The 24,220-nt window shown below is 50.1% G+C and overlaps 9 protein-coding genes across 9 annotated transcripts; 3 read left to right on the forward strand and 6 right to left on the reverse strand.

The window, feature by feature from the left end:
* Nucleotides 1–810: 810 nt before the first annotated feature.
* BDW74DRAFT_168047 (glycosyltransferase family 15 protein) lies at nucleotides 811–2,529 on the reverse strand (the record flags this gene model as incomplete). Its single annotated transcript, XM_073726767.1, has 5 exons — nucleotides 811–1,152; nucleotides 1,208–1,604; nucleotides 1,654–1,740; nucleotides 1,792–2,190; nucleotides 2,258–2,529. The coding sequence occupies 5 exons, from the start codon at nucleotides 2,527–2,529 to the stop codon at nucleotides 811–813; spliced, it is 1,497 nt and encodes a 498-aa protein (XP_073583581.1).
* A 2,800-nt stretch (nucleotides 2,530–5,329) lies between these two features.
* BDW74DRAFT_153639 (PH domain-containing protein) lies at nucleotides 5,330–7,500 on the forward strand. The gene is made up of 3 exons (XM_073724554.1): nucleotides 5,330–5,840; nucleotides 5,910–6,665; nucleotides 6,716–7,500. The coding sequence occupies exons 1-3, from the start codon at nucleotides 5,598–5,600 to the stop codon at nucleotides 6,929–6,931; spliced, it is 1,215 nt and encodes a 404-aa protein (XP_073583582.1). The 5' UTR covers nucleotides 5,330–5,597; the 3' UTR covers nucleotides 6,932–7,500.
* BDW74DRAFT_153642 (DMT family transporter) lies at nucleotides 7,491–9,259 on the reverse strand. The gene is made up of 2 exons (XM_073724555.1): nucleotides 8,906–9,259; nucleotides 7,491–8,850 (listed from the first exon to the last, which is right to left on the reverse strand). The coding sequence occupies exons 1-2, from the start codon at nucleotides 9,026–9,028 to the stop codon at nucleotides 7,711–7,713; spliced, it is 1,263 nt and encodes a 420-aa protein (XP_073583583.1). The 5' UTR covers nucleotides 9,029–9,259; the 3' UTR covers nucleotides 7,491–7,710.
* Nucleotides 9,260–9,319: 60 nt separating this feature from the next.
* Nucleotides 9,320–10,822, reverse strand: rab7 (Rab family GTPase YPT7). The gene is made up of 6 exons (XM_073724556.1): nucleotides 10,542–10,822; nucleotides 10,429–10,482; nucleotides 10,270–10,365; nucleotides 10,037–10,216; nucleotides 9,831–9,978; nucleotides 9,320–9,773 (listed from the first exon to the last, which is right to left on the reverse strand). Exons 1-6 carry the CDS (start codon nucleotides 10,569–10,571, stop codon nucleotides 9,664–9,666), a joined length of 618 nt encoding a protein of 205 aa, XP_073583584.1. The 5' UTR covers nucleotides 10,572–10,822; the 3' UTR covers nucleotides 9,320–9,663.
* Nucleotides 10,823–10,852: 30 nt separating this feature from the next.
* Nucleotides 10,853–11,916, forward strand: BDW74DRAFT_153645 (ATG16 family protein). The gene is made up of 3 exons (XM_073724557.1): nucleotides 10,853–11,054; nucleotides 11,121–11,479; nucleotides 11,538–11,916. Exons 1-3 carry the CDS (start codon nucleotides 10,970–10,972, stop codon nucleotides 11,691–11,693), a joined length of 600 nt encoding a protein of 199 aa, XP_073583585.1. The 5' UTR covers nucleotides 10,853–10,969; the 3' UTR covers nucleotides 11,694–11,916.
* A 138-nt stretch (nucleotides 11,917–12,054) lies between these two features.
* Nucleotides 12,055–13,625, reverse strand: dot1 (histone methyltransferase DOT1; the record flags this gene model as incomplete). Its single annotated transcript, XM_073729203.1, has 2 exons — nucleotides 12,055–13,018; nucleotides 13,075–13,625. The coding sequence occupies 2 exons, from the start codon at nucleotides 13,623–13,625 to the stop codon at nucleotides 12,055–12,057; spliced, it is 1,515 nt and encodes a 504-aa protein (XP_073583586.1).
* Nucleotides 13,626–14,063: 438 nt separating this feature from the next.
* Nucleotides 14,064–16,648, reverse strand: spb1 (rRNA methyltransferase spb1; the record flags this gene model as incomplete). The annotated part of the gene is made up of 4 exons (XM_073726768.1): nucleotides 14,064–14,620; nucleotides 14,673–16,365; nucleotides 16,421–16,570; nucleotides 16,631–16,648. 4 exons carry the CDS (start codon nucleotides 16,646–16,648, stop codon nucleotides 14,064–14,066), a joined length of 2,418 nt encoding a protein of 805 aa, XP_073583587.1.
* Nucleotides 16,649–16,913: 265 nt separating this feature from the next.
* Nucleotides 16,914–19,890, forward strand: BDW74DRAFT_22815 (uncharacterized protein). Its single transcript, XM_073732262.1, has 4 exons — nucleotides 16,914–17,147; nucleotides 17,232–19,088; nucleotides 19,141–19,430; nucleotides 19,488–19,890. Exons 1-4 carry the CDS (start codon nucleotides 17,052–17,054, stop codon nucleotides 19,744–19,746), a joined length of 2,502 nt encoding a protein of 833 aa, XP_073583588.1. The 5' UTR covers nucleotides 16,914–17,051; the 3' UTR covers nucleotides 19,747–19,890.
* Nucleotides 19,891–19,947: 57 nt separating this feature from the next.
* Nucleotides 19,948–23,141, reverse strand: BDW74DRAFT_22751 (uncharacterized protein). Its single transcript, XM_073732261.1, has 11 exons — nucleotides 22,846–23,141; nucleotides 22,670–22,715; nucleotides 22,563–22,612; nucleotides 22,391–22,494; nucleotides 22,115–22,331; nucleotides 21,489–22,065; nucleotides 21,392–21,430; nucleotides 21,260–21,328; nucleotides 20,947–21,203; nucleotides 20,252–20,889; nucleotides 19,948–20,192 (listed from the first exon to the last, which is right to left on the reverse strand). The coding sequence occupies exons 1-11, from the start codon at nucleotides 22,950–22,952 to the stop codon at nucleotides 20,149–20,151; spliced, it is 2,148 nt and encodes a 715-aa protein (XP_073583589.1). The 5' UTR covers nucleotides 22,953–23,141; the 3' UTR covers nucleotides 19,948–20,148.
* Between the last annotated feature and the right edge of the window lie 1,079 nt (nucleotides 23,142–24,220).

Consider the following 24,220-nt stretch of genomic DNA (forward strand, 5'->3'; position numbering starts at 1 on the left):
CCAGTGGTCGGAACTTAGAGTGACAGGCTCAGTGAAGGCTCCAGCAATGACTCTGCGCGGAAAGTTAGGAATGCGAATCATGAAAGTGTATGTTCGTCACGATTGCTTTCTACCTGGTTTTTGGTGGCAACAAAATAACAAGTAGAAGCTTTCGATCTTTGTCATTATAAATCTTACAACAATGTATGTACAGAGAAGCCACTCAAAGGGGGATATAGGTAGAACTCGAAGTAATCACTGCCCACCTAGGTATTACCTTGATTGAGGGCCCTATATCGAGGTCGTTCCGATGCCATAGACAAGCACTACGCAGTCTATTCTGAGCAAACAGTCCACTGCATCTATCTAACCGTGTGAACTATCCTTTCCAGTTCGTATAACTGCCGCTGCATATTCCCAAAAGCAAGCGCTCCGGACGGCGTCTGGATTTGAAGACCATGGTCATATGGCTTAGAACAAACGGAATATGCGGTTGGCCAGCCTTCGCAGTGAACCCTTAGCTATCCACCCCGGCAGCTATCATGTTCGTGCTGAGAACCAGGATTAGTTGGCAAGTTTATAGATGAAGATGAGCAAAGTCTCCAAAGGAAACAAAGCATGCTAGATGAGTTGTCGATATTGATGATAATGGCCACGCCATCTTCCGGAGAAGAAGTCGTCAGATCCGTAAAAACGCCGCCCCCACAGCCAACTTACATGTAGGCTCAAGCAAAAAGAATAACTCCAAAGACAACATGCTCATAGCCAATCAAATAGGTACGGAAACAAGGACGTGAAGATTATACAACGAATATTATAGGCGAGCCATGTCTATGGAGATGCCCACCCTCCAGCAACATCAACCCATTCTGCGAGACAACTGCCTTGCTTGCCCTCGACATCCACAATATCTGTATCACACCTGCATCTGCAGCCTACACCGTTTTCCTTGACAGGGTCCGGGTTAGCCCAGTAATCATCCTCTTCAATGCGTTCCTTCTCATCCTCGGTGGTCGTTTCGAGATAAGGAATGCGCGGTAGTTGTCGGGCAGGTGCATTTGCAGGGCAATGTTGAATAGTGGTGTGTCGGTAACCGAAGTCGCGGAAATAGTGAATGTCACTGGGCGACAGAAGCACACCGGCAGCGAGCGAATGGATGGGTGCATCACCCCACTGCATCAGCACTGTTAGTGACTGCGCCAGAGAGAACGAGAGCCAAGACACCTACTCTTTCCATCCAAAAACCACCACTCCTGTCCATCATCTCGAAGAAATCCTCATATTCTTTGCTCCGGAAGAAGTCCAAACGCGCGATTTCGAAGTTACTCCAGAAATGGCACATGTTATAGCTCTCTCCCTCCATGGTTTCAGGATCAATTTCGTTCTTCTCGCCGGGCTCGGTGATAAGGATTTCCTCAGGGAGGCTCTCTGGTTGCTGTTCTTCGGGATTCGGTTCCTCGCGAGGCTCCAAGAACATCTCCCACAGTCCTTGGGACTTAATATTGTTCTTCCTCTTGTAAGCGGAAGCATAGCGGAAAATATTCGGGACGGTTTCGCGAAGCTCCTTGACAGCGATAGTGAATCCGTAGGTCTTGTTGGCCTCGGCCATTTTGAGGAAAGGATCACTATTGATATGTAAGTTTGAGTATAAGGCAGCGATTGAGGAGCTCTTACTAAGTGATGTCGCAGAAGTACTTGATCTCGGGCTCCAACCGCCAGTACCACTCGTACTTCATCAGGAGAGGGTGCTTGTAGAAGAATCTGAGCGAGATTAGCATGTCACAGCAGTCCAAAGCGACAGGGTTGACTTACCCAGAATAGAACCGACACATGTGATGGTAACTTTCCATGCCACCGTACATAATCGCCGCATCACCTTGTTTCCGGATACCTTCTTTGGCGACTTCGTGATCAACCCAGCTAGGGTAACCCCACATTGTCTCATCGATTTTCCCGAATTCTACGGGAGCATTTGTATAATTTTTCACGGTATCCATGAAGTTGTCATCGAAGTCGGCGTCATTGAGGAAGACATAAGGGTAGCGGTACCAGCGGTTGAAGTGTCGTTCAATCGATTTCATCGACTGGATAACGCCATCGATTTCCTTGTTTCTCGCGAGCACAACGAAGGCCGCGTTCGCCCGAGGGGTGTCGGTGTTTATGGGCTGACAGCCCGTCGCGAAGACCTTGTCGTACTTCTCACTTATTTTCCTGCGGAACGGCATTGTTAGTCATATCCTGGACAACCAATGCGGGCTTAAAGAGGTTTGCGACAAACCTTATGGACGGCGGAGTGCCTGCGGGGATTAGAATTCCCCCTGGGGATGAGGGATGTCGGATGAAAAGTAGCAGAATGAGAACTATTACAATGCATGGAAATAATAAAACAAACCCCAGGGGTATTGAAATCGAAGAGTTGCCCTTCAACCGTATCCTCCGCCTGAAAAATGCAAACCTCGAGGATTTGTGGCCTTTTTCATAGGACGAGTCATCCAGAGGAAGAGTCGGCGTTGAGGGCAACCATTTTCGAACTCGTTGAACGACGCCCATGGGTGCTGGAGTGCCCACGCTGCGTCGACGAGAGAGATAGCGAGCTTCAATCAACAGTGTAGGGCACTAGCCCGGGATTGTAAATGCTTCTGAATCAAACCACTAGATCCTAGAAAGTTCCGACTCAAATCAGATCGGCCGCACGCGAGCAAACAGTTTCGAAGCGGATCGAGTCGGCAACGTGTTGGGCGGAGGATACTGACAAAAACACGAGCGAGGCGATTATTAAAGAGGCGAACGGAGGAGGTTGTGAAGTTCTATGCGAAAGCGAGATGAACGAGCGGCCGGAGGCAAGCCTCCTTTCTCTGCACTTTTACTTCAGTTGACCGAGTAAAGAGGAACCTGGGACAGCGTGCGTTGAGAACAACGCTGGCGGCAACGATCCTGAACACTAAGGTCGAGGACTCGTGGTGGCGGCCAAATCATCAATCGTGATGAGAAAGGTGAGTCCAGGTCGAAGACCGAAGAGGCTGATGATTTTGGGGACGGACGGGGATGGTGGAAGGTCAGTCGCCAAGCGTAAGGAGGCGGGCGCAGGCAATCGGCGCTGAAATTCTGTAAGGTATTTACCGTATCTTGCTCTTCCGCTACTACAACCGCCAACCAGGGATCTACGCTTTCTTGTCTATTTTTTTTTTTTTTCTCTTGATTTGTCGTCGTATAATCATAGTGAATTGTTGGGATTATCAATATCGACTTCCCTTGACTCTCAGTTGTTGAACGTTGATAGATCCTCGATTTCAGGACCCTGGAGCGACAGCAACTAACACGTTGTCCTCAACTTCAAGACTCAAGCTAGGAAACCCTGCATTCAGGCCCCCTGACCCGCCTGTCTGTCAGTCGAGGATTACTAGCGGATGCAGCCGACTGAGCCGGGCGATGTTGTTCACTTCCAAGACTTATGAGTCGACTCACAGCCTGATATCCTATCTCCAGGCAAGTCTTCACTTGAGCTGCATAAAACACGTTCTTGTTCAGGGTTCGAAGCATCGCGATAACCGCCAGAAGTGTCTATGGTCAACTTTGAAGCCACTCCGCCTCAAACTGTGGTTTGGCGGCAGTGCTAATCGTTTTGCCTGAGATCTGATTGGTAAATGGATTATCGATTCGAAGAAGCCGATTGCGGCCAGATATCGTGAATCGTGACATCGTCTTCCTGTCTGGGGTTGATCTATGTGTTGTCTAAGTAGGAGGTGCTCACGCCATGCCGTGTAAAGAGCCCCTTGATGAAGCTCCCAAGATGACGTTAATTCTCTGCGGCACTTCTCACCCGCCACTGCTTTATACCACTTAGCGGTACAGTTTTCTGGAGTACGGACTACGTTCTCTGTAGGCGAGTACTACGTACCATTTTTGGGATCGGGATCTGGCCAGACCAGGGACTGAAAAGTACGGTAACACTTTTTAATGGTAACGGTTTGTAAAGCCCACATTGGGGTCAATACTCCGTACGGGCCACGGCCGAGAACCCTGAGACCGCAGGGCCCTACACGTGATATATGTGAAGACGTGGCCATTTTATGCGCAAATTATAAATTTTCAATAACTCTAAGTGCACTGTTATAAATCTTGAACCTTGTTCCATAATGCATTCTTCGAGAGCAGAGGCCAGGTGTCTGGATCATGGGCGCAGAACATAGAAAAGTTCTTTTAGGTTGCGTGCCGTTCTCCCATAAATCAGAGAAGGTGCATATCTGTGCACTGGGCAGGGTTGTTAACAATTAGGGCTTGACAGCTTGAGATGGTCTAGCAATGTGCATGGTTGCCGGGCATCTCTCTATGAATGACATGGATCGTGGCCAGAGAGGTAGATATTCGCCCATCGGTCTTACTTTAGTGCGGCTTCTTCCTACTAGATCAAGTGCAAGTCATCTCGCTAGGGTTTTGTAGTTCGGCCTCGGTCCTAGTCAGAGATCACATATTTCAAGAATGCCAGGCCACGGTTTTCGCAGAAACCTATCTCTCTAACTGCTCCACATTTCGTATGCAGAGGTAGCTCAGCTCCAACAGTCTGCCTGAGAGTCAAGATCAGGAACATGAACCACACGGAGTATGGCGGTCCTCCAACGTACCTGAACACTGAGTACGCCTGCCTCGGTTTGGTGAATCTTATTTCACCGGACCTTGACCATGAGAAGCGCATGAAACAAGCATTGAATAGTAGCCCTTAAGCCGCAGATAATTGAGGCAAACTCAAAAGATTCTCATTCCTCCAAGTGCCATCGTCACACTAACCGTCGCCTGTTCAATCCAGCCGGAAAGACGCAGGAGACGACCGTAACCATTGGAGGATTGACGAACAGGCTGATATGGCAGTCTAAGCACCTTGCTTGTCATTTCAGATGGAGGAGTGGATTGAGTCATTTTTCTAAGGACATTTGGACGTTTGGTGTGCGTTGTTGTCCTCACGAGGTATGATGTTTACCTGAGTCCTGAGCACCCTATGATGGAAGGATGCGCCGTCCCTGGCTTAGCTGCGGGAGCTAGTCCAGACTAGGATGAATGAGGTATAGCTCGAAATAAAAAAGACCTGCCTTGGATCTATATGTCTCTGCCCCGAAGCAATATTGAGGTGCCTAGAGGGTACTTCAGAGCATATTTTATATGGCTACATGAGTAGTAGAAGTGTAGGCTCACTGAAAATGCCTCTTTACGTAGCCTTGAATTGGTGGTTCATGTTCCGAGTTGAAACAAAGTTAAAACGATCGACGCCTGCAAAAGAAGGCGCCGACTCCACAGCCATTCTGGACTTCTGGACTTTCAACGCAGCGCCCTCTCCCCTTTCGACACAGCCTCCTCTTAACGAATCCCCAGACTGCCTCGTTCCCGTCAGCCAGAAGCATTCCGATTGACTTCTGCCTGCCTTTTTGGCTGCCCTTAGGCCTCCGTATACTATTTATGGGGGCCTGTTTCCATCATCATTCTGTTGGCCCAGATGTGCGCCTGTGCATCGCGCGCTCAGGGTTCTATTAGCGGCGTAGCGCCAGCTCATTGTTCCCCCGTTGTTCAACTATTGATCACCTCTTTCCGTATAATCAATAATTCTATACAAATCAAATCCTGGTGATATGATGCGTCAAATGCGCCCGGCACCTGGCCCGTTGGTCTTCGAGGGGCCGAACACCCCCGCGATCCACCTCCCTGACGGCACTGTTCAGCAACCCTTCCTCACGCCTATTACAAACTCCGCCGCCCATCGCAGCAGCCTCATGAACCTCGATACCTTTTCGCCGGTCAACGAAAATGGGAGCTTTGAATTCGACCGCGTTCTGAAGTCTCAGAAAGTGAACCGTCGAGTAAAGCCAAAACATGTGAGTCTCCCAGGCTAATGAATCTAGCGCTTGGGAACCGGACTATGCTAACTGGCGGGGCTGTGTTAGGTATTCAGAGCCTTCTGGAAGCCCGCTTATCTTGTTCTCCGGCCGAATTTGCTATCCGTCTACAAGGATGAGGAAGCGACTCGACTGCGAGCGTCGATATCACTTTTCGAGGTTACAGCCGTCGCGCCCATCAAGTCGCACCGTTCGTCCCGGCAGTATGTGTTTGCCATATTTACATCTTCGAAGAGCTACCGTTTTCAAGCGTTGTCAGACAAGGATATGGAGGACTGGATTGCGCGGATACGTGCTGAAAGCCGTATAAATGAAGACGAGGAGGCTCTTCTTGCTTTGTCCAAGAAGCAGGGAAAACAGGAATTTACGGCTGCGAACAAACAGCGCATATATGACACCACCGACCATTCTGATGTTGAGATTCGGGAAAGAGCCAGCTCTCCCGAGTTTGGTCGTGAGATTCCTACTAGTCATCGCCCAAAGAGACTTGTCGCCCCGCTTGACTTTGCCGCAAATGATATTACTTCATACTCTGAATGGTCCGATGGACCTGGAGATAACAATGAACAGTCAATGTCTAAGCCTTCGGTCAATGAGCTGTCCTCTTCCGCGCCGGCAATGCAGCAGTCCCCTCTTGCGCGCGACGCCGGTAGAATCCATGAGCTTGGGATTTTGCGCGACCCGGAACGGGTTATTTGCAGCCAGTATCTCCAATGTCTAAAGATAAAAGGAGGCGTGCGACACTGGAAACGGCTGTGGGTCGTACTACGAGCGAAGAGTCTTGCCTTCTATAAAGACGAGCAGGTATATTATTCCCCTTTTCCTTCTATGTCTACGTACTGACTCCTACGAAGGAATACTCTGCCGTCAAAATCATCCCAATGGCGCAAATATTCGATGCCACAGAGGTTGACCCCATGTCGCGGTCGAAGAACTTCTGCCTTCAAATCATTGCAGAAGAGAAGATATACCGGCTTTCTACCCCCGACGAAGAATCCCTCACTAAGTGGCTTGGTGCTCTAAAAAGCATCGTCGTCGCGCGGAAGAAACTTGCGCCAGCAACCAATTAATCATAAACTCCCACGCGCCTACCCTTGCTCAAACCCACACTGATTCTCTTCTTCTGTTCCTCACATTCCCTTATATCTCTTATCTTGTCTCATTTTTCTCTTGACTTCTTGATAGGTCCTTCGCCACTGTCCCGCTCATTGACTTTTCTTTCTTTGCTTCTCATTTGGATATATAACATACCCCATGGCTCTGGATCTTATTGACTGCTGGCTTTTGGCTTCTCTCTTACTACTTCTTATTTAGTTACAGGTAACCACCCGATAATGATTCCCACGCGACCAGGGCGTGTGTAATACCAAGCTAGCCTTCTTGCCAGCCTACGCTTACGTTCTTTGCTACATCTACATACTCATTTTATTAGCTTGGCGTCAAGGGCGGGTGCTCGCCCGAGTTTTCTTACTTCACATCTTCCTTGGCTGCTGCTACTGCTTCTTGCATTGGTGGACTTTGCATCATATATTGGTCCCTTAGGATCGGAAGATGCATGAGTTGGCTCTATCTGTGGTTTCAGATTGTATTTCTATCTGTTACTAATTTACCCATTCTTGTCTAGGAAGACGCTTTACGATTTATGCTTTCGTTGTAACAATAACGTAGTTTAATGTATGCAGGTCAAGTTCGAGAAAGAAGTAGCAAAAGCCAACCCTCCTGGTTTAAGGCATTACCGTTTATAACGCGATCCTGAACGCCGTGGCTCCCCAAATTCATAACCCATTGCTTCATCAACAAGAAAAATAGATGCTAATACCCTTCTATCTCTACCGTGAGATACAGGCTCCTAATCCTCTCTCTCATCCCCTGGAACAACATCATACCCGCCCCGCACATCCTCCTGAACCTGACTCTCATGATTAACCACCAAGAACGAAATAAAGACCACCGTCGCGCCCACCCAGTACAGCGGCGTCGCATACTCCCCCTGGAGGAAAATCTGCCCGACAAGCGAAAGCGGAATCGTCAGGCTCAGTCCGACCGTCACAACAAGCGGCGACGTGAGCAGCATCGCATACGCCCAGCAGATATCGGAGAGGAGAGATGAGAGCGCATTGACAAGGATAATCGTCCAGACCCGGCTGGTATCCGGTAACGCGAAACGCTCCACCCCCGTGAGATGCAAGATCACGAAACCAGGCCAGAGCAGGAACATGTTGAAGACGCCGACGAGCCCGAAGAAGAGCTGCATGTTTACGCGGGACTCATCGCCCACTTGGCGCTTCAATACAATCGTGTAGACGCCGTACATGACTGCGCTGAAAGCGGCCATTGCGTCACCCAGCGCGATCTCGCCAGGGGTTTTAGAGGGGAACCGGCTGCCGCCACTGTCCTGGCTGCCCGGGTTGGGATCCGTCGCGGAGAGGTCGACACGGGAAATGAGGATTATGCCGATGAGAGACGCGACGACGCCGAGGAGTTTGCGGAGCGTGAATTTCTCGACGCGCAGCATCGCGCCGAAGATTAGGGTCCAGACGCCGCTGGTTGATGTGAGGATTGTCGTGCTCCCGACGGTGGTGTACTGTAGGCAGGCCATAGAGAAGTAGTTCGCTGTAAACCATAGCAGACAGAAATGGAAGCTCAGTTTTGCGGTCTCTTTTAGACCTAGTTTTTCGTTGCCATGGACTTTCGTTGCGCTGGCTCTGGGCGTGTTCCAGGCTCCGGAACCATCGTGTCCTTGTCCATGTTCAGCACCAGGGAAGGCGTCGTTTTCGCGACCGAGTATGCGCTCGGACTCGGTGTCTGAGTACTGCGAGTCGAATTGTTGGAGCAGATTCTCGAACGACTGAACTTGGTACAATTTCCCCGCACGGAAGAGGCCCCAAAGTCTGCTGGACACGATGGTGAACAGTGGAAGGACGAAGATAGAGGTGTTGAGATACGTGACGAAGAACGGTTTGGAGTAAGTATCATCGGCGAAAATGGTCTGTATGAGAGGAGTTAGGTTCTCTGTTTCTCAAGAGTCTCGGAGAACAACCTACACTAGCGAGGAAGTTGGACGCGGTCCACAATATCACAACGACCAGGAGCAAACAGATACCTAGTGTTTTCCTAGCAGTGCCGGCTAGACCGGAATGCCTCATTGACGTGGTCTCCATCCCCATCCAGAAATTTGCGTGGTCTTGTGGTTGCAAAAGAGTTTGGAGGTTGGGGTGCGCGTGAGATTGCGTTATCAGTCGCAATCATGGAGGTGACCTGTCTTGGGGAGATCTGGAGCGCATGATCACCACATTTTCAGGTATCTGAGAGCTCCGATAACAAATCTGATATCAAATCAAGCGCAACTGCTCGAATGCAGTGGCGTTTATCGATCTAGGGTCCAGAGTGGATTTAAGCATTAAAAGGTGTGGGCGATTCACCAAGTTGCCGCGGGGGCACGAGATCCCTGCAAATGATGCGCATGCTACGGAGACATTGATGCTCTATTCCATTCTGACACTGTCAATGGTAATGATAATATTCCAGACTCCCAGAAAACCGTAACTATACCCTCATATAAAACAGAACATCATGAGCAAAGCACAGCCAAATCAGAAAAGATATCTTGTTGCGAACCAGCACGATGGAAAAGATGCCGAATTGTTACACGAAAAACGCCCATTCGAATATACAGGATAGACGCTCATGATTAAATCGCATTCCTCCAAGCATCAAGCAGATGGTTTTTAGAACGTAGCAAAAGAGGAGTGGGTCTTGGCCGTTAAGCAAGAATAATTGGATTGTAGTGCGATGTCGGGTATCAGCAGGCGCATCCATCACGCTCGGTGGTATCATGAATGTTGATAGGGTCAGTGTAGTCGCCACCGTATTCTTCCGCTTCTTCTTGGGCGAGCGCACTTCGAGCGATGACTAGAGCTGATGTCAGCTATCTTCGCAATCAAGGCAATCCATCAAACCAAGTATTACCTTCAAAAGCCTGTTCAACGTTGACAGCTTCTTTTGCGCTAGTCTCGAAGTACGGAATATTCCCCTTCGACTGGCAGAACGTCATGGCTCGTTTAGAAGAGATCATTCGCTTGCTCTCCTCCATATCAATCTTGTTTCCGATGACAACCTGGCATAGTATGTTCAGCTGAAGTATACACGATACACAGCGCTGGCCAAATACGTACGAATGGGAAGCTCTCAGGGTCGCGCGGGCTCGCTTGGATCAGGAACTCGTCGCGCCAGCTGTCAAGCGCCTCAAAACTTTTCGAGTTGTTCACATCGTAGACAAGGACGCAGCAATCGGCCCCACGATAGAAGGCGACTCCTAATGACTGGAAACGTTCTTGCCCAGCGGTATCCCAGATCTATGTAGCTTGGTTAATCCGCGGTTCGGCGGGCGGTTCCGTAGGGTACATGCCTGCATCGTCACTAGTCGATCATCGACCAGAACCTCTTTTGTAAGAAAATCGGCGCCGATTGTTGCCTTGTAGCTTCCGCTGAACTTCTTGTTGACCTGAAGTAGAATGCCGTATTAGCGCGAGAAAACAAGATTTGGCTGGAAAATACGGGGACTGACATATTGGTTCATCAAACTCGTTTTACCGACACCGCTGTCTCCGAGAATAATCACCTGGATAGTTATTCCATTAGCCGAAGGACAACGGACGAGGTGACTGCAGAATAAGGTACCTTCAGCATGACCTTCTTCCGTGACGACATGGTTGTGGCTCGGCTGTCGATAAAAGCGAAAGCGGAGGTTGAAGAGGCCTGGTATAGCACAACAAAGAAGAACGTTTATAGCTTGCTGAAACGGGCAGTGACCAAAGTCGACAAGCTGCAAAAGAGTCCGAAGCAGGTTAATGCAGAGAGATGAGGAGTGAGGAGTAGTTGTTGGGTCTCCGCAGCCATTATCGAAGGCATGACCGAGGCGGTGAGAGCTGCTTTGGCTGGGCCCATCTTGGTGGAGGGGCTTGCTATTTTATCGCCGGGCTACAGAGAGCTAACAATATGCGCTGTCGCGGCTGACACCTAACAGATCCTTGAGTTCCTGCCTTTGCGAGCTGCGCAATGCTCTGATGAAAATACTCCACATCTCATGATCCTCGACCAAGGCCCGAATGGCCCACTGGAGGGAGGAGTACGCAGCCGCTTTGGCGACTCGAGATCGCCGTGAGAAGGCCAATGTCGCACTCTACAATGCATGTACGAGTGACTGCGCAGACAAATCACATAGTATCATCATCGACTGACGTCTGCCCCTACCTGCAGATACTCAGTTGGCCGATAGAACAGCTTCAGTGATAGCACCAACCAATATTCCGAGTGCTGCTCAGCGATCAACACCTTCGACCCCAATCGCCGATCCCCGACAGCAACCATCACCTGCATCAGGACCTTCCCCACAGGACATCCTCGCCGCAACGCGAGCAGACTTAGCTGAAGCGCAACGGTCTCGCACCGAGCTTCAAGAGCGGCTTGCCCGTGCAACCACAGAGTTGGACAGGCTGCGGAAAAGAAACAACCAGGACGGTAGGCGGATCAACTCTATGGAGGGTGAAGTCACGCATCTGCAGCTTAGACTGAAGGATAGAGACGAGGAGCTGAGAGAGAAGGCGAAGCTATTGGAGGTATATTGCCTACTTCTACTCGTGGTGTTATGGTGCATTTGCTCAATGATTTCTCCAGGGTTTCCAAGACGAGATCGCAACCTTTGAGCTCCAGCTCAACATGGCCGAGGAGCGGTCAAATCGGCTACAGAAGGAGAATCAGGAGCTGGTTGATCGTTGGATGGCGAGAATGGGCAAGGAAGCAGATGCCATGAACGATGCATACAAATTCTGATGACATTCTGCCTTTTCTAAACTCTGGACGTCACGTACTTCTTGTCGCTGCTCTTACCCTTTGATTGTTTGGAAAAGTCTTACTGGATAGGTCTCACCTCCCGGCATAGATTGAGCTGCTCTTATCCAACTACTGTCTATACTCCAGCTTATGTTTATATAAAGGGATGTCGAGCTTGTTAAAGTGGAATGCAAGCTACGTCATGATCGGAAAAGAAGGCCGGTCTCTATGTTTTGCTTCCTCTTGTAATGGTATCTTGTGTATGTAATCAAAAAGGTATGTCTCCCCGCCCAAAAGTCCGTACACCCAGAGAAAACGGTCCGTAGCATAGCGTTTCGAAGCGCCATGATGAGAGATCTGATCAGGACAAACTATCCGCAAACGCCTTAAGTCGAGAACTGTCTTTCTTCGCGATGAAATAAGTGCCCCCAACATCCGTCCAACTGACACTATTGGACCAATAGTGTCTCTGCTTCACAGTCAAAAGGTTGATAGGTGAGTTGAGATTACGTGACTGGATCTTATGACCAACAGGCACAAAAGACTTGAGAGAGACGATCTGGCATCCCTCTTTCATATCCAGGAAGTGATTAATGAGTTCGTTGTTGAGTTGCGGGGTGAAAGCTTGGTTGTTGATCAAAACGACGTCCGCCCTTTTCAGTACGTCCACGATGTTTTTCTCCGTCAAGAAATCGCCTTCCACCAAATGCGTCTTTCCTGGTGCAATCCCCCATAACCGACACCGAGCCCTGAATTCCGTCTGTTGAAGTCGTGCGAGCCGGCAAGCGTTTTCCATCATTTCACAGCCCCAGCTTTCGCATCCTACTTCCAACGCTGCCTGTAGGACCACGTTTCCAACACCGGATCCGAGATCGACGAAGACTTGATTTGACTTCAGCCCGGTTTCTTTGAAAATCGTGCTTATAAATCGAGGGAGAAGTTCTCCGTAAACATTGTCCGTTCCGTTCTCATATTGCCGAAGAGATTCCACTTCCGGGGAGACCGTCCGGGAGTATATTTGCGTTAAGATTCGCTCCACGTGAGAAAGACTAAGCCGATAAGTGGCGTCCAGTTTCTTTGCGATACTACCACTTTGTCGAAGTCGTTTAATCACCGTGTTGTACTTCGTAACAGCCTCGCGAAAATCAGCCTCGGACCCTCGTGCCAGCGCCCGCCGTAAACTTCGCTTGATCCCCGTCGTCTCGTTGTTAAACTCGTCCAGTTCGTCTTCGAGTATATATGCTTGCGATACCGTGTCGATGACTTGCACTATATCGTCGAGGGGCTTAAATTCGTCATTGTCGCGTGGAACCACAACTTCGTATCTATAACCGAAGGATATTAGCCAATTGTTTGCCGTTGTCAAAGTTTCACCCCATACCTTTCTTTCGGCGTCGCACTGGGATACTGCAAGAGTATCTCCGACGTTTGGGTCGTATTCTCAAACGCTGGCTTGAACTTTCCTAGCTTTTGCTCAGACGTGATCTCCGCCGCGTGTATGAACCGAAGCTGCCTAGCCTCGTCCCCAGAAAATGCCTTCACTGACCGCAGTCGTCTTGTATAATCTGGTTCTGCGCTTTCGCCTGTTCTCGCGCGTTTCCGTAATTCGAGAGAGGTATCAGTGTCGCTCCCATCGTCATCATCATCACTAGAAAGCCGCTGCTCTGGCGTCGGACGTTTTCGGTCTCGTAAAGGAGTTAACCGTCGCTTTGCTGGCCCATGATCTCCTTCTTTCGAAACTGACCGCCTGGCGGTCTCCTGAGCCTTGTTTCGGGAATCGGTGGGAACAGTCCGCAGCGCCGCTTTGTTTGCGGTTTGAGATGGCGACCGGGAGGGCGCAGCAGGGCGCGTTTGGACGACTTTGCGAATCTGAGGCTTCTTTACCTGGAGAGTAAAGCCTCCTGGAGCTTTTGGCCGGTTCTCAAACACCATCGAGGAGGGGTGGCAGTCGGCCTGGGATATAGTTCAGAGTGAAAGGTAAAAAAAAAGAAAAAACCGGACGAAAAGAGAGTGGTCAGTATGGACACGAAGCTAAGAATAAATACACTCGGAGACGCATATGTACGACAAGCCACAAAGGTAACGAGAGAACAAGTGAAAGAGAGCGTGACCAAACGAAAATCCAGCACCAACCTGCGTGAGACGAGTCAACGGCTGTAAAGACGGGCTCTTGCGGCGATCCGATTGTAGTCGCCACTTAGTCAGAGCAGCTGTCACCCTGATTCGCTGCCACGGCACTGGGTCTACGAAGTATGCTCCATACCTGCCACGGCCCACGAGGCACAGAAAGTGTACCTCTAACCCTATACAGACTGCGGTCACGGGTATCAGATTCTCTCCAGACTAATCTATGTACATGCTCTATACAGTTTATTTCTGCTTCTTCTTCGCCAGTCGCTTCTGAGCCCGTACGTCCTTCTTCATTCTCGCGTCCACAATCTTGTACTTGCCCTTGACGCCCTTCGGTCGGCCAGAGATACCCCGGTTGCCTCCCTTGGCAACGACCAGCTTCACGTTCTGCTTGGGCTTCTTCTTGGTCGCTCTGCTCATCATTCTGGCAATCGCCTGCGCCTTGTCTCTCTCGCTCATTGTTTCATCGTCTGCCAATAGCGCGGACTTCTTGCGGAGTTTCTCAATTCGCTGTGCTGCCTTGAACTTCTTGCGGCCCTTGGCCTCCATGACCTTCTTGATAGGTCGTGCGTTGATAGCCCGCCACTTCTCCTGGATTGCGGCTGCGGCTGCCTTGGTGATGGGCCTGTTCGGTTTACTGTGCTGGCCTTCGTCATCGAGAAACCACTCGGGAAGACCATCGACGTCGCGGAACGCATATCGGTTGAATCCATCATCAAACACATCTTGCGACTTCTTTTCACCAGTAGCCATTTGTTGAGCCAGCGCCATGGCCTCTGCCGTAATGATATCAATGTCTGGAATGTAGTCAATAATGTGTTCTTGAAGAAGGATTCTGGTGTCACTTACCAACTTGGCCATTCTTTTTACGCGGTTCATCCGTTTCCTCGTACTCATCGTCTGAAGAATCTTCAGAAGGCTTAGGATTTTTCGTGTCCTTGGCCTTGATCTTCTTCTCCTCAGTGACCACCTTGGTTTGGGGCTGCTCGTCCTCCTCGTCCTCCTCTTCCTCGGCAATCTCGCTTCCTGTATCTTCCGCTTCTTCATCATCTTCCTCCTCATCCTCAACGTCGTCTAGACCTTGGAAGATGTCCTGGTCAAAGAACAAGGCAGCGTTGTTGGAGAGCGCCCCATTTGTAGAAGCAGCAGGAGCCTTGGACTCTTCTTCATCCTCCTCGTTATCGCTTTCTCCTTTGTCTGACCCAGAAAACCCTTCCCATTCTTCGGCTTCATAGTCCTTACGCGCCTTCTTTGCTCGCAATTTTGAATCCTTATCTTCTTTGCGGTCTTGATATTGCTCGTATAGCGAGTCAAGCTCCCTCTCCAAGCGGTCCTCTTCATCGTCGCTGTCGTCGTATTCGGATTCTGACTCAGATTCTCCGCTTTCGCTCTCAATAACCGCCAGCTCTTTTCCTGATGCCATAGCAACCGCCGCGCCAGCCCTCTCGGCGCGCTTGAGAGAGAAAGTAGCATCTTCTCCACCAGGGCCTACTTGCTCCATTCCGATATCCATGGGTGTGGTCATGTGCATCTGCATTCGAACAATCTCTTTGCGCTTCTTCTCATTATCCTTGCGCCTTTCCTTCTTGCTCCTGGCGCTTTCCTTTTCTTTGAGGCGGAGGAGTTCTTCTTGGATAGCGAGCTCATCGTCCATGGGAGCAATCTCGGCAACCTCTTCGGCTTCATCGTTCTTCGCCTGTCCCTTCTTCACAACCAGTCCGAACTTCTCACGAACCTTGAGACGCCACCTAAGCAGGTTCCTGAATTCTTTCTTACCCAGCACCTTCAAGTCCTCACAGCAGTTCCGGATCTCTTGAGTAGTCTCTGGTAGTCGATCCAGAGTGGCCAATGCAAGGTCTCCTCCTGGTTGTTGTGTAAAACTGAGCTTATTGCACGAACCGAGAATCGCAATCGGATCTGTGGTGTTGATGAACTCTGTGACCGGAACCTCTTTGAACTGTGTCCAATCGCCCTCCTCGTAACCTTCTCTCTTACGCTTCTTCTTCTCGGGGTTGAAGACCTTGGCCTCGTTGTTGGGGGTAGGATCTGCAAGTTCCGCAAAGACATGCTTGGGGTCAAGAAACTTGGGGTCCATGCGCTTGGGTGCCTTGAAGCCACGGCAGACAACGAAGATTTCGGCGGATACATTTCGGGAAGACGGGGGCTTGGTCGCCTCGACTGATGAGAACAGCTGCTTGAAGACCCAGAGCAGAGGGTTGTAATCTTTGGATCGGAAGACCTTTGTGACGAATGTACCACCCTCAACCAAGAACTCCGTAGCGAGCTTCAAAGACTCAAGTACTAGCTCCGCTTGGGAGAAAGCATCCTGAACCCACGCAGTACCAACGTTTGGAGCACCATCGTGCAAGACAGTATCCGCTTTCCAGTGCTTGAGATGTGATCGGATCGTGGCGCGACATTTCTCGGTCGTAATATCTTGTTGGAAGGTGATGACTCGGGGAATGGGCTTGATCGGAGCCAAATCGACACCGACAATCAGACTCTGGGCGGGCATGCACTCTGCGGCAACTTGACACCATGACTTATTCACTTGTTAGTATAACTTGCGGCGAGAGCCCATGTTTCGCTGTACTCACACCTGGCGCAGCGCAAAGATCCAGCAAAACCTTGCTCTTCTCCAAGAAGCCATACTTCTTGTTCAGCTGAACCAATTTGAACGCCGCTCTCGCTCTGTATCCCTTTTCTTTCGCCAGGCGATACCACTTATCCAAACGACCTTTACCGTGCTATGAAAGGTCAGTACAGAAGTATTTTACCGGGAATATTCATTGAATGTGCTGGCATACTTTTTTCTGGATCGCCATTATGAACTTCCGGGTGTCGAGCAAGACTCGGCAGCAATCCGGGGCGATAGAATTGTCCTGACGATGAGGCTGTTCTTCAGAACCGGAGGTTATCAAACAACTTTTTTTTCTCTATCGGCCTAGAACGACCCACTATCACGTGAGAGTCAGCCACAAGCGCCCCTGCGGATGTGGCAGGGCAGAGAAGGCGGTGAGCAGTGACTGTCCCACTGATAGCATGTGACGTGTGTGATATCAGCTGTTGGTTGGGAATGAGTGCTGAGATAACAATGACCTTGCTAATAATACCCATCTAATCCTAGTCCTTTGTTTCTGTTATCGACTGTTGCCTTACACATTTCTGCCTCTAGAACTTGCATTACATTTTGTAGCGGTCTTTTGTGATGTCCATGTCACAGTCTCCATGGCGTTCCCGGGTCCTCGCAAAAGAGTGAAGCCTAGCCCTCAATCGCCTGATATATCTTCTCCGAACAGCAAAGCCTCCTCTCGAAAAAGCCTAGTAAGTCTGTACAGCGCTATCCATTGTGAAGATGACCATATTGGAGTACAAGTGTATTGGTGCAGTAGCTAATGCGTTCGGAAGTGGTATCCCAACGTCTGGCCCTCCAAAGCGGCCCCGGTTACCGAGGTTGCCCGTGAGAGCATCTCGATGGCTAAACACACCCCGTCCGACGCCGCGTCTGTATCGACACTCCAGCTCGGTTCCCCGAAGCAACAACGGCATCCCTCCCTCCAGCTTACGAAAAAAGCGGGCGGATCAACGAGGTCATTGCCCGCCAACGCTACGACGACCCGCATCAATATTGCTTCTGACGGTTCCACATTGACCCCCGCAGAGGAGCTTCAGCCGGACCCTACTTCCCCAGATATACCATTGCAAGGGAAGACTGCCGACAATACTGATAAAGAGTTGTCGAAGGATACAAGCCCAATAGAAACAGATATCTCCGAGGCCCCTCAAAAGCAGTCAGATCGTGGAGCACCTGCGGACTTGAGGGATCCCAATGCGGTGATAACCCAACCCAGTGGATGGCTCTCATGGGTATACGCACCATTCACATACGATAAGGCCACGTCAAATAACCCAACGGAGCCAACGACGGACCAACCGCCGGAACACCCCCCAGAACCTGAAACCTCTACACCTGGCCAACCATTGAAACAGGACGACGACCCAGCGCCTCCAGATCCAGGCCCAAAACAACAAGATAAGCATCCTGAGGTTGAGGAGATCACGTCAACTTCGCAGAAGCGCTCCTGGCTTCAGATGTGGTACGGGTCATCTTCGTCCAAAGGGCCTAAAGGGCCTGAAGAGCCCAAGGATGAAGCTACCAACACTGCAGAAGAGCAGGAGCCTCCTGCTCCTGTTCCTCCATCCGGTCCGGAAGAAACTCCAGAAGTCACAAAAGCACAAGGCGGCACCGACACCCCGAAAAGTACGACTACCGGTATTAAGCCATCTGCCTGGTCTTTCTTCTTCGGGGACTCCGCGCAAGGAAGATCAGATACCCAGGCAGCTGAGGCTACAATAACCCAGGATTCGTCTCAAGAGCCGACCAATGGTGTATCTGATTTGAAAGGCGGACAAAAGACAGAGGTTACCAAAAAAGGGAAGATTAAATCTCCTCCAAGCGGCCCATCGGTCCCTGACACTGCCATGTCGAAGCCAGCAAACGTCCCAGAAGCTCCAGCCCCAGCCGCTCCTGAAGCCTCTAAGCAACTACAGAGAATCATACCTAATCAAGTCCTTCCTGCTTTCAAGGATACATTTGCGTTGCAGGACAGACCAACGCTGCTTCAATCGCTGGGCCGATTCCTGCACTATAACAAAGAAACCAGTAATAAGCATGTTTACAAAGTTGCTTATCCCCCGCGCATCAAGAAGGCACTCGCAATAGGAATTCATGGTTACTTTCCTGCTCCGTTAATACGAAGCGTTCTCGGTCAGCCCACCGGCACATCAGTCAGATTTTCGACAATGGCTGCCGACGCTATACGTAAATATACGGAAGGCCAGGGCTACACTTGCGAGATTGGAAAAATAGCGCTCGAAGGCGAGGGACGAATTGCGGACCGAGTAGATCTGCTCTGGAAGTTGCTTCTCAACTGGATGGAAGAAATCCGAAGCGCGGACTTTATCCTGATTGCGTGCCACAGTCAGGGTGTTCCGGTAGGGCTTATGCTAGTCGCCAAGCTGATCTCGTTTGGCTGCATCAACGCGATCCGAGTTGGCGTCTGCGCAATGGCTGGTGTGAACCTCGGGCCATTCGCTGACTATAGGTCTCGATGGATCAGCGGGTCTGCCGGGGAGCTGTTTGAATTCGCCTTGCCCTTCAGTCAGGTCTCGAAAGACTATGAGTCAGCATTACGAACATGTTTAGATTTTGGAGTACGGATATCTTATATTGGAAGTATTGACGATCAACTCGTCTCTCTAGAGGTGGTCCCTTCTTCCCACTGAAATGTAGGAAAGCAAGAGCTAACCTAAACAGTCATCATTGTTCTCTCCAGTGTCGCATCCATACATCTACCGCGCAGCCTTCGTCGACGGCCGAGTCTACGCCCCAAGCTTGTATATCTCAACCCGTCAGAACCAGCATCAGCATGAAATCCTACTAACGCAATTCTCTAGTGTCTCCCACCTAGTCGGCTTCGCCCTCAAACTCCGCAACCTCGGCATCTCAGATCATGGCCTGATCCGAGAACTAAGCTCCCCTCTAGCAGGCAGCCTCTACACAGGTGAAGGTCACTCGCGGCTCTACGATGACGAGGCTGTCTACCGGTACGTTATGTTCCTGTCCCTTTCTGATAGCGTGAATCATTCTAATCGCATCCGCAGACTCGCTATCGAATTTGCCCTCGAAACGTCCCCCGTCTCCGGGGCGTCTCTTCACATTAAACGGGAGTACCCGCCGCCTGTCTCAAATCCGTATATCCTCCCGTTTGCTATGCGCGGGCTCCTAGAGGAGGAATACGTAAGGAATGAGCTGTATAATGAGACGATGGAGCTCTTGAAGCAGTTTGACGACTGGAAGCCGACGAGTAAGGTTCTCAAGGATGTTAAATTCCGGTTGGAAGGCATACGCTCTAAACTTTGAGAGAGAATACCATATTCTAGGCAAACCTATGTTAGTATCTTTTTTTTTTTTTGGCGCTGGTGGCATAAACCAATAGAGGATGACGGAAATTGCATTGCATGGTTTGTGCAGCGGGGTGGAGTTGGTTATAACCTGGCGAATGTAGGCCCAGTGTCAAACGGTAGCCGTCCGGAACAAGCAAGGAGAGCGATTACCTAACGCTAATTATGCAGTGTGCGCTCAAAATGAAGATGCAAATCAACGCAAAGCAAATAAACGGGTATATATCATCAGAAAACTTAATGATAGATGACGGCTAAAGTCCAACGCCACAGCCTCACCCATAGACTGCAATATAGGAACGGGATGACCGCTTCCTATACCCAACATGCAGAAAGAAACTCCAAGCGGCCACACCTTTGTTCACCCTTGCAAGAACGCCGTTTGATATGCACCCTCAATGTCATCTGCGCTTGTTGTTAGTCAGGGCCTCGCTAAAAAATCACTAACCAAAGAGCCCACTAACCTCTCATCCCATTTAACGCCTCATAAGAAACTGCGTAATTTGACGCGGCAATGATAATCCGCTCTAGTCCTTGTCGAAGTTCCTCCACCAAACTGTCATGGTCTTGACTGTTGGCGCCGGATTCCGCCTGAGCGTTCTTTGTCAGACTCGCCTGGTAGAAGATCATAAGTAGCGCGTAGCTGCCCTGCATCATGCAGCAAGCAAATGACGGCATTGTCCGAGGGTATCGATTACGTGGTAATGATTGCAGGACTCGGGGCTGGTTATTGAGTTCACTGAGTGGTTGCGGTGTAGGTAGTATTTCGAACATGTGTGAGATTGTCAAGGCTGCTTTCAAGCAGACCCTTGCTGAGTGCTGGCTGGTAAAAGGAAACTCGCTCACGAAGGGGTAGTGTGGTAAAGTCTGAAGCTCAGGCGATGCCGAAGATGATGTCTCGCTTGACGAGGATTGCTGAAAATTGTCTGAACTTGTACAAGAGCATCCAACACTCGAGATCTCGTCCGGATGATCTGGGCTTTTGGCGGTGTTCTCGGGGAGCGGATCGTCCGAGGCATTCGCTTTGGTTAGGTCGCAATGCCTCTTGAGGAAAATCGGGATGTCTGAGAAAGCTCGAAATCGGTGGATCTTGATTTGGGCGCTGGTGACAGCTGTCAGTATCTGTCTCTATGTTACTAGGGGCATCCCAGCTACGAACCTCGATGTCTTTATCCGTGCAATCGCGCGGATACTCTGCGCTGTGGTTTGCTCCGGAACGCCACCACTGACAGACGAAGCAGCTGATGCGGGTAAGCTCGTCTGTGCTAATAACGCGCTAGCCCATGAGTCAAGTCGTTGCATGCTTTCTGCAATGTAAGGCATATTTGTCCTCGTAGGCACCCACTTCTTGACGTCAATGACGAATTGTGTAGCTGCCACTAGTACTTGTTGGGATTGAATAAGGATAGCCCAGCCCTGCGGATGCGATCAGGTTAGGCATACCTTATGGGTAATGGTAGGGGCAAACGTACATTGGCATCAGCATCAAACCTGGGGTAGGGCGTGACAAACTGAGGATCATTTGCATCGATAGAGAGGGGCTAATGATCCAGACATTAGAAAGGTTGAATCAGAGCGAAGACGTAATGATGCGCAGGACTTACAGTTGTGCTGACAATCGAACCCTGAAGGACGCAGTAATACTAGTCAAGCCTCAAAAGTCAGTAACCGCACTCTATTCGAGATCGACGATAGCATTACCGTCATCCACCAAGCCCTCCTTCGCGCCTCTGCCATTTCATCATGTTGTTCCCCAAGAGTATGTAGTGACATGTCTAAAGCTATTGCCAATGCTTGCCCAGCACGATACCTCATTTTCAATAGATTTCCGCGCTGTGTGTATTCGTACACAGTGAGCAAAAGTAACGCCATGATACTCTCAAGCTCGACTGGGGTTTGGGGGTGGAAAAAGGGTCGATTGATGCGTGGGCGGTCTCGAGACGGGGCCTCGAAGGGATTCGTCGGAAAGGCATGGAGCTCGCAGTCGGTTTCAATGCTATTATTAGCCATTTGTGCAAAGGTATGTGCAAACATTCGGCGCCGTATGACCGAGGCAGGAGACGACGGTTCGGGGTCATTTGGATGTGGTATTAATGCTAAGATAGCTGATATCGCCAGACTAAGCGGAGAACGTGGTTGGTAGACGATGATCGGCTCCTCAGAGGGAGACTCGGAGTAAGATCCGATTCCATCCAAGGGAATGTCGGCAGAAGCTGGCGCTACTCTTGGTGGCAGGATTGGAAAATAGTTGTGGATGAAGTCATAGTACGCATTTAATCTGAGTTCATGGTTAGCACAACGTTGCCGCTTGGAGAGGTACAACACACATGTCGTGTTCGCTGCCATATGTCCTGACCACGGACGACGAAGATACGCTTGATGACGTTAATGATGGCGTCGGTTCAATCTGACTATCAGTAGTATTGCCGCTATCATTTGGAGCAAATAGACCAGCGAACAAAGACTGAAAATCCGATGTGAAGTCTAGACTTCGAAGCCCAGCACCCGGGTTGGAGAGTACATCAATCTGGCCGAAAAACGCCGCTGCCATGTCTTAGTTACGATGACCTATAGACAGTGAAGGCGGGATCTGCTAAACATACCATCCTCTAAGCCAGGAGACAGCGGGATGATGGTCGGGTTCTCCGCGTCATCTTCCTGGATGGTGACTTCCAAGGACGGAGAAACCTTCTTCTTCTTCCTTGGTCTGCAAGATATTGTTCGTCAGCGCATCGACTCAGAGAGGGTCAAAGACACCGGTTCTAGGCCACTTACCCTCCCCGCTTGCTGGGCGTATAGGAACATTTTCTTTTCTTGTTTTGGCACTGGACGCGAACTTGTCAGCCGGTCATACCTCAAGTAACCTTGAGACATCAACATACATTGGCACAGGGATCCTGTCCATCACAGCGAGTCCTCGAAGCACGACTGTAATCAGTTAGTTAATACGCGTGACCAGGCCAGCTGGAAGGGACTGGACATAGAACAAGCTTTCACCCCCGCAGGCGAAAGCAAGAAAGGCCCACTAGGACGGCTATAGAAGCCATAGGTATCTTACCATGCCAGGCAGGCTAACTTCACAGGCGGCTTAGCAAACTTCCTTCTGACCGTGGGCCTTGGATCGATAGCCTGTGTACCAGTAACTGCCGTGGCACCAGAAACCATAGTGAACGATGAGCAATCTATCAGTCAATGTACGAGTGTAAAAGTGGGTTATCAGGTATGTCAGTCATGCAACCTGCTGTGCATAGCTCCGAGCGGGGACAGTAGTAGTAGTGCAAATGGTATTCAGGTCCCCGGACAGTTCAGCCACGGGGAAACCTAAATCTAAAAAACAATCGAGCCCGAGGGAATAATCTGAAGTGGTCTGACGATAGGCGTGGATCGCCCGTTGTAGCTGGCTAAGCAGAGGAAACAATGGGGCTTCCAGCCTTGTCCATTCAAACACCGAACTGAGAAACTAGTGTTAGTAAAACAGGGTAGGTTCTATTTTGACAGGCACCTACCTCCGGCCATAGTGGAGCTATCAGGGGACAAGCCAGGCCATAGTGCGGGGCCAAGGGGAGAATCCTCGGCATGCGGGCGAGTATGAGGACCACGTTGGAATGGAGCTGTGTCCTGTGCATACATCGCTTTTTCTTCGGGATTTGGTCGCTGGAACAAGAGAGTCGTCAAGGATTTACCACCAATTGCATTGGTGGCAACCTGCATCTGGTCAATAGTCTAGGAGGCAAACATACAGGATGGATCTGAGGAAGAAGCAGAGTCTGGATCGAGCACCTCATCCTCATTCCGAATCTCCTCGTCCGAACCTTAACCGGGCTCTCCTCGTTCGTTCCTTCTACATTCGCCAGATCACGTGCAACGGCCCTTTCTCGGGGGCACCTTACTCTGTAACAGTGGCACAGAGCCACCGACCTGCTTAAGATTTCCCGCGGCGCGATCCGTGTATTCTAAACACTGGAGACTCGGCATCGTTATCCGGATAATCGCTGTGATCCGATGTTGACGCAATTAAACGGAATCTTATTGGCAGAAACATATATTTCGATATATTCGCTCGGCGAACCCTGGATGCCATGTGATACAACTACAATAGCCTAATGCTCAGAACAAAAGGATTATTGAGACAGATCCCTGCTATAACTATGGTCTACAATGGATGGCTATTATGGCCTTTGTAGGATGTTATTCCTGCTAATACCCCGGCTCTAGTGCTATGGTATTATCGAACCACCTTATCGACCAGAGATCACTACAAGCAGTGAGAAAGACGATGGATTGATCGAGAAACCGTGGTTGATGCAATACTGTTATTCTAGAGCTCAGACAGCAGCAAATACAAGTAGCTCTTGGTACCTAGTTGCTAGGTAAGAGGAAGTTGGACAAAGAAAGTTAGGGCTGCGGGCTCCAGGTTCGGCCATGCCACCAGA

This window comes from Aspergillus multicolor (assembly GCF_047715735.1).
Source record: "Aspergillus multicolor strain CBS 133.54 unplaced genomic scaffold BDW74scaffold_13, whole genome shotgun sequence".
Classification (NCBI taxonomy): domain Eukaryota; kingdom Fungi; phylum Ascomycota; class Eurotiomycetes; order Eurotiales; family Aspergillaceae; genus Aspergillus; species Aspergillus multicolor.

What these genes read in the sequence shown, in the direction of transcription:
- BDW74DRAFT_153639 (XM_073724554.1), top strand. Translation starts at nt 5,598, where the DNA reads ATGATGCGTCAAATGCGCCCGGCACCTGGCCCGTTGGTCTTCGAGGGG. An exon ending in GTCGAGTAAAGCCAAAACAT is followed by an intron (nt 5,841 to 5,909) that starts GTGAGTCTCCCA and finishes GGGCTGTGTTAG; the next exon opens with GTATTCAGAGCCTTCTGGAA. An exon ending in CCTTCTATAAAGACGAGCAG is followed by an intron (nt 6,666 to 6,715) that starts GTATATTATTCC and finishes ACTCCTACGAAG; the next exon opens with GAATACTCTGCCGTCAAAAT.
- BDW74DRAFT_153642 (XM_073724555.1), bottom strand. Translation starts at nt 9,028, where the DNA reads ATGGGGATGGAGACCACGTCAATGAGGCATTCCGGTCTAGCCGGCACT. An exon ending in CGTCCAACTTCCTCGCTAGT is followed by an intron (nt 8,851 to 8,905) that starts GTAGGTTGTTCT and finishes CCTCTCATACAG; the next exon opens with ACCATTTTCGCCGATGATAC.
- rab7 (XM_073724556.1), bottom strand. Translation starts at nt 10,571, where the DNA reads ATGTCGTCACGGAAGAAGGTCATGCTGAAG. An exon ending in ACCCTGAGAGCTTCCCATTC is followed by an intron (nt 9,979 to 10,036) that starts GTACGTATTTGG and finishes ATACTATGCCAG; the next exon opens with GTTGTCATCGGAAACAAGAT. An exon ending in CGTTGAACAGGCTTTTGAAG is followed by an intron (nt 9,774 to 9,830) that starts GTAATACTTGGT and finishes CATCAGCTCTAG; the next exon opens with TCATCGCTCGAAGTGCGCTC.
- BDW74DRAFT_153645 (XM_073724557.1), top strand. Translation starts at nt 10,970, where the DNA reads ATGGCCCACTGGAGGGAGGAGTACGCAGCCGCTTTGGCGACTCGAGAT. An exon ending in TGTCGCACTCTACAATGCAT is followed by an intron (nt 11,055 to 11,120) that starts GTACGAGTGACT and finishes CCCTACCTGCAG; the next exon opens with ATACTCAGTTGGCCGATAGA. An exon ending in AGAAGGCGAAGCTATTGGAG is followed by an intron (nt 11,480 to 11,537) that starts GTATATTGCCTA and finishes TGATTTCTCCAG; the next exon opens with GGTTTCCAAGACGAGATCGC.
- BDW74DRAFT_22815 (XM_073732262.1), top strand. Translation starts at nt 17,052, where the DNA reads ATGGCGTTCCCGGGTCCTCGCAAAAGAGTGAAGCCTAGCCCTCAATCG. An exon ending in ATCAACTCGTCTCTCTAGAG is followed by an intron (nt 19,089 to 19,140) that starts GTGGTCCCTTCT and finishes TAACCTAAACAG; the next exon opens with TCATCATTGTTCTCTCCAGT. An exon ending in GATGACGAGGCTGTCTACCG is followed by an intron (nt 19,431 to 19,487) that starts GTACGTTATGTT and finishes TCGCATCCGCAG; the next exon opens with ACTCGCTATCGAATTTGCCC.
- BDW74DRAFT_22751 (XM_073732261.1), bottom strand. Translation starts at nt 22,952, where the DNA reads ATGGTTTCTGGTGCCACGGCAGTTACTGGTACACAGGCTATCGATCCA. An exon ending in GTTCGATTGTCAGCACAACT is followed by an intron (nt 21,329 to 21,391) that starts GTAAGTCCTGCG and finishes CTGGATCATTAG; the next exon opens with CCCCTCTCTATCGATGCAAA. An exon ending in GGTTTGATGCTGATGCCAAT is followed by an intron (nt 21,204 to 21,259) that starts GTACGTTTGCCC and finishes TCGCATCCGCAG; the next exon opens with GGCTGGGCTATCCTTATTCA.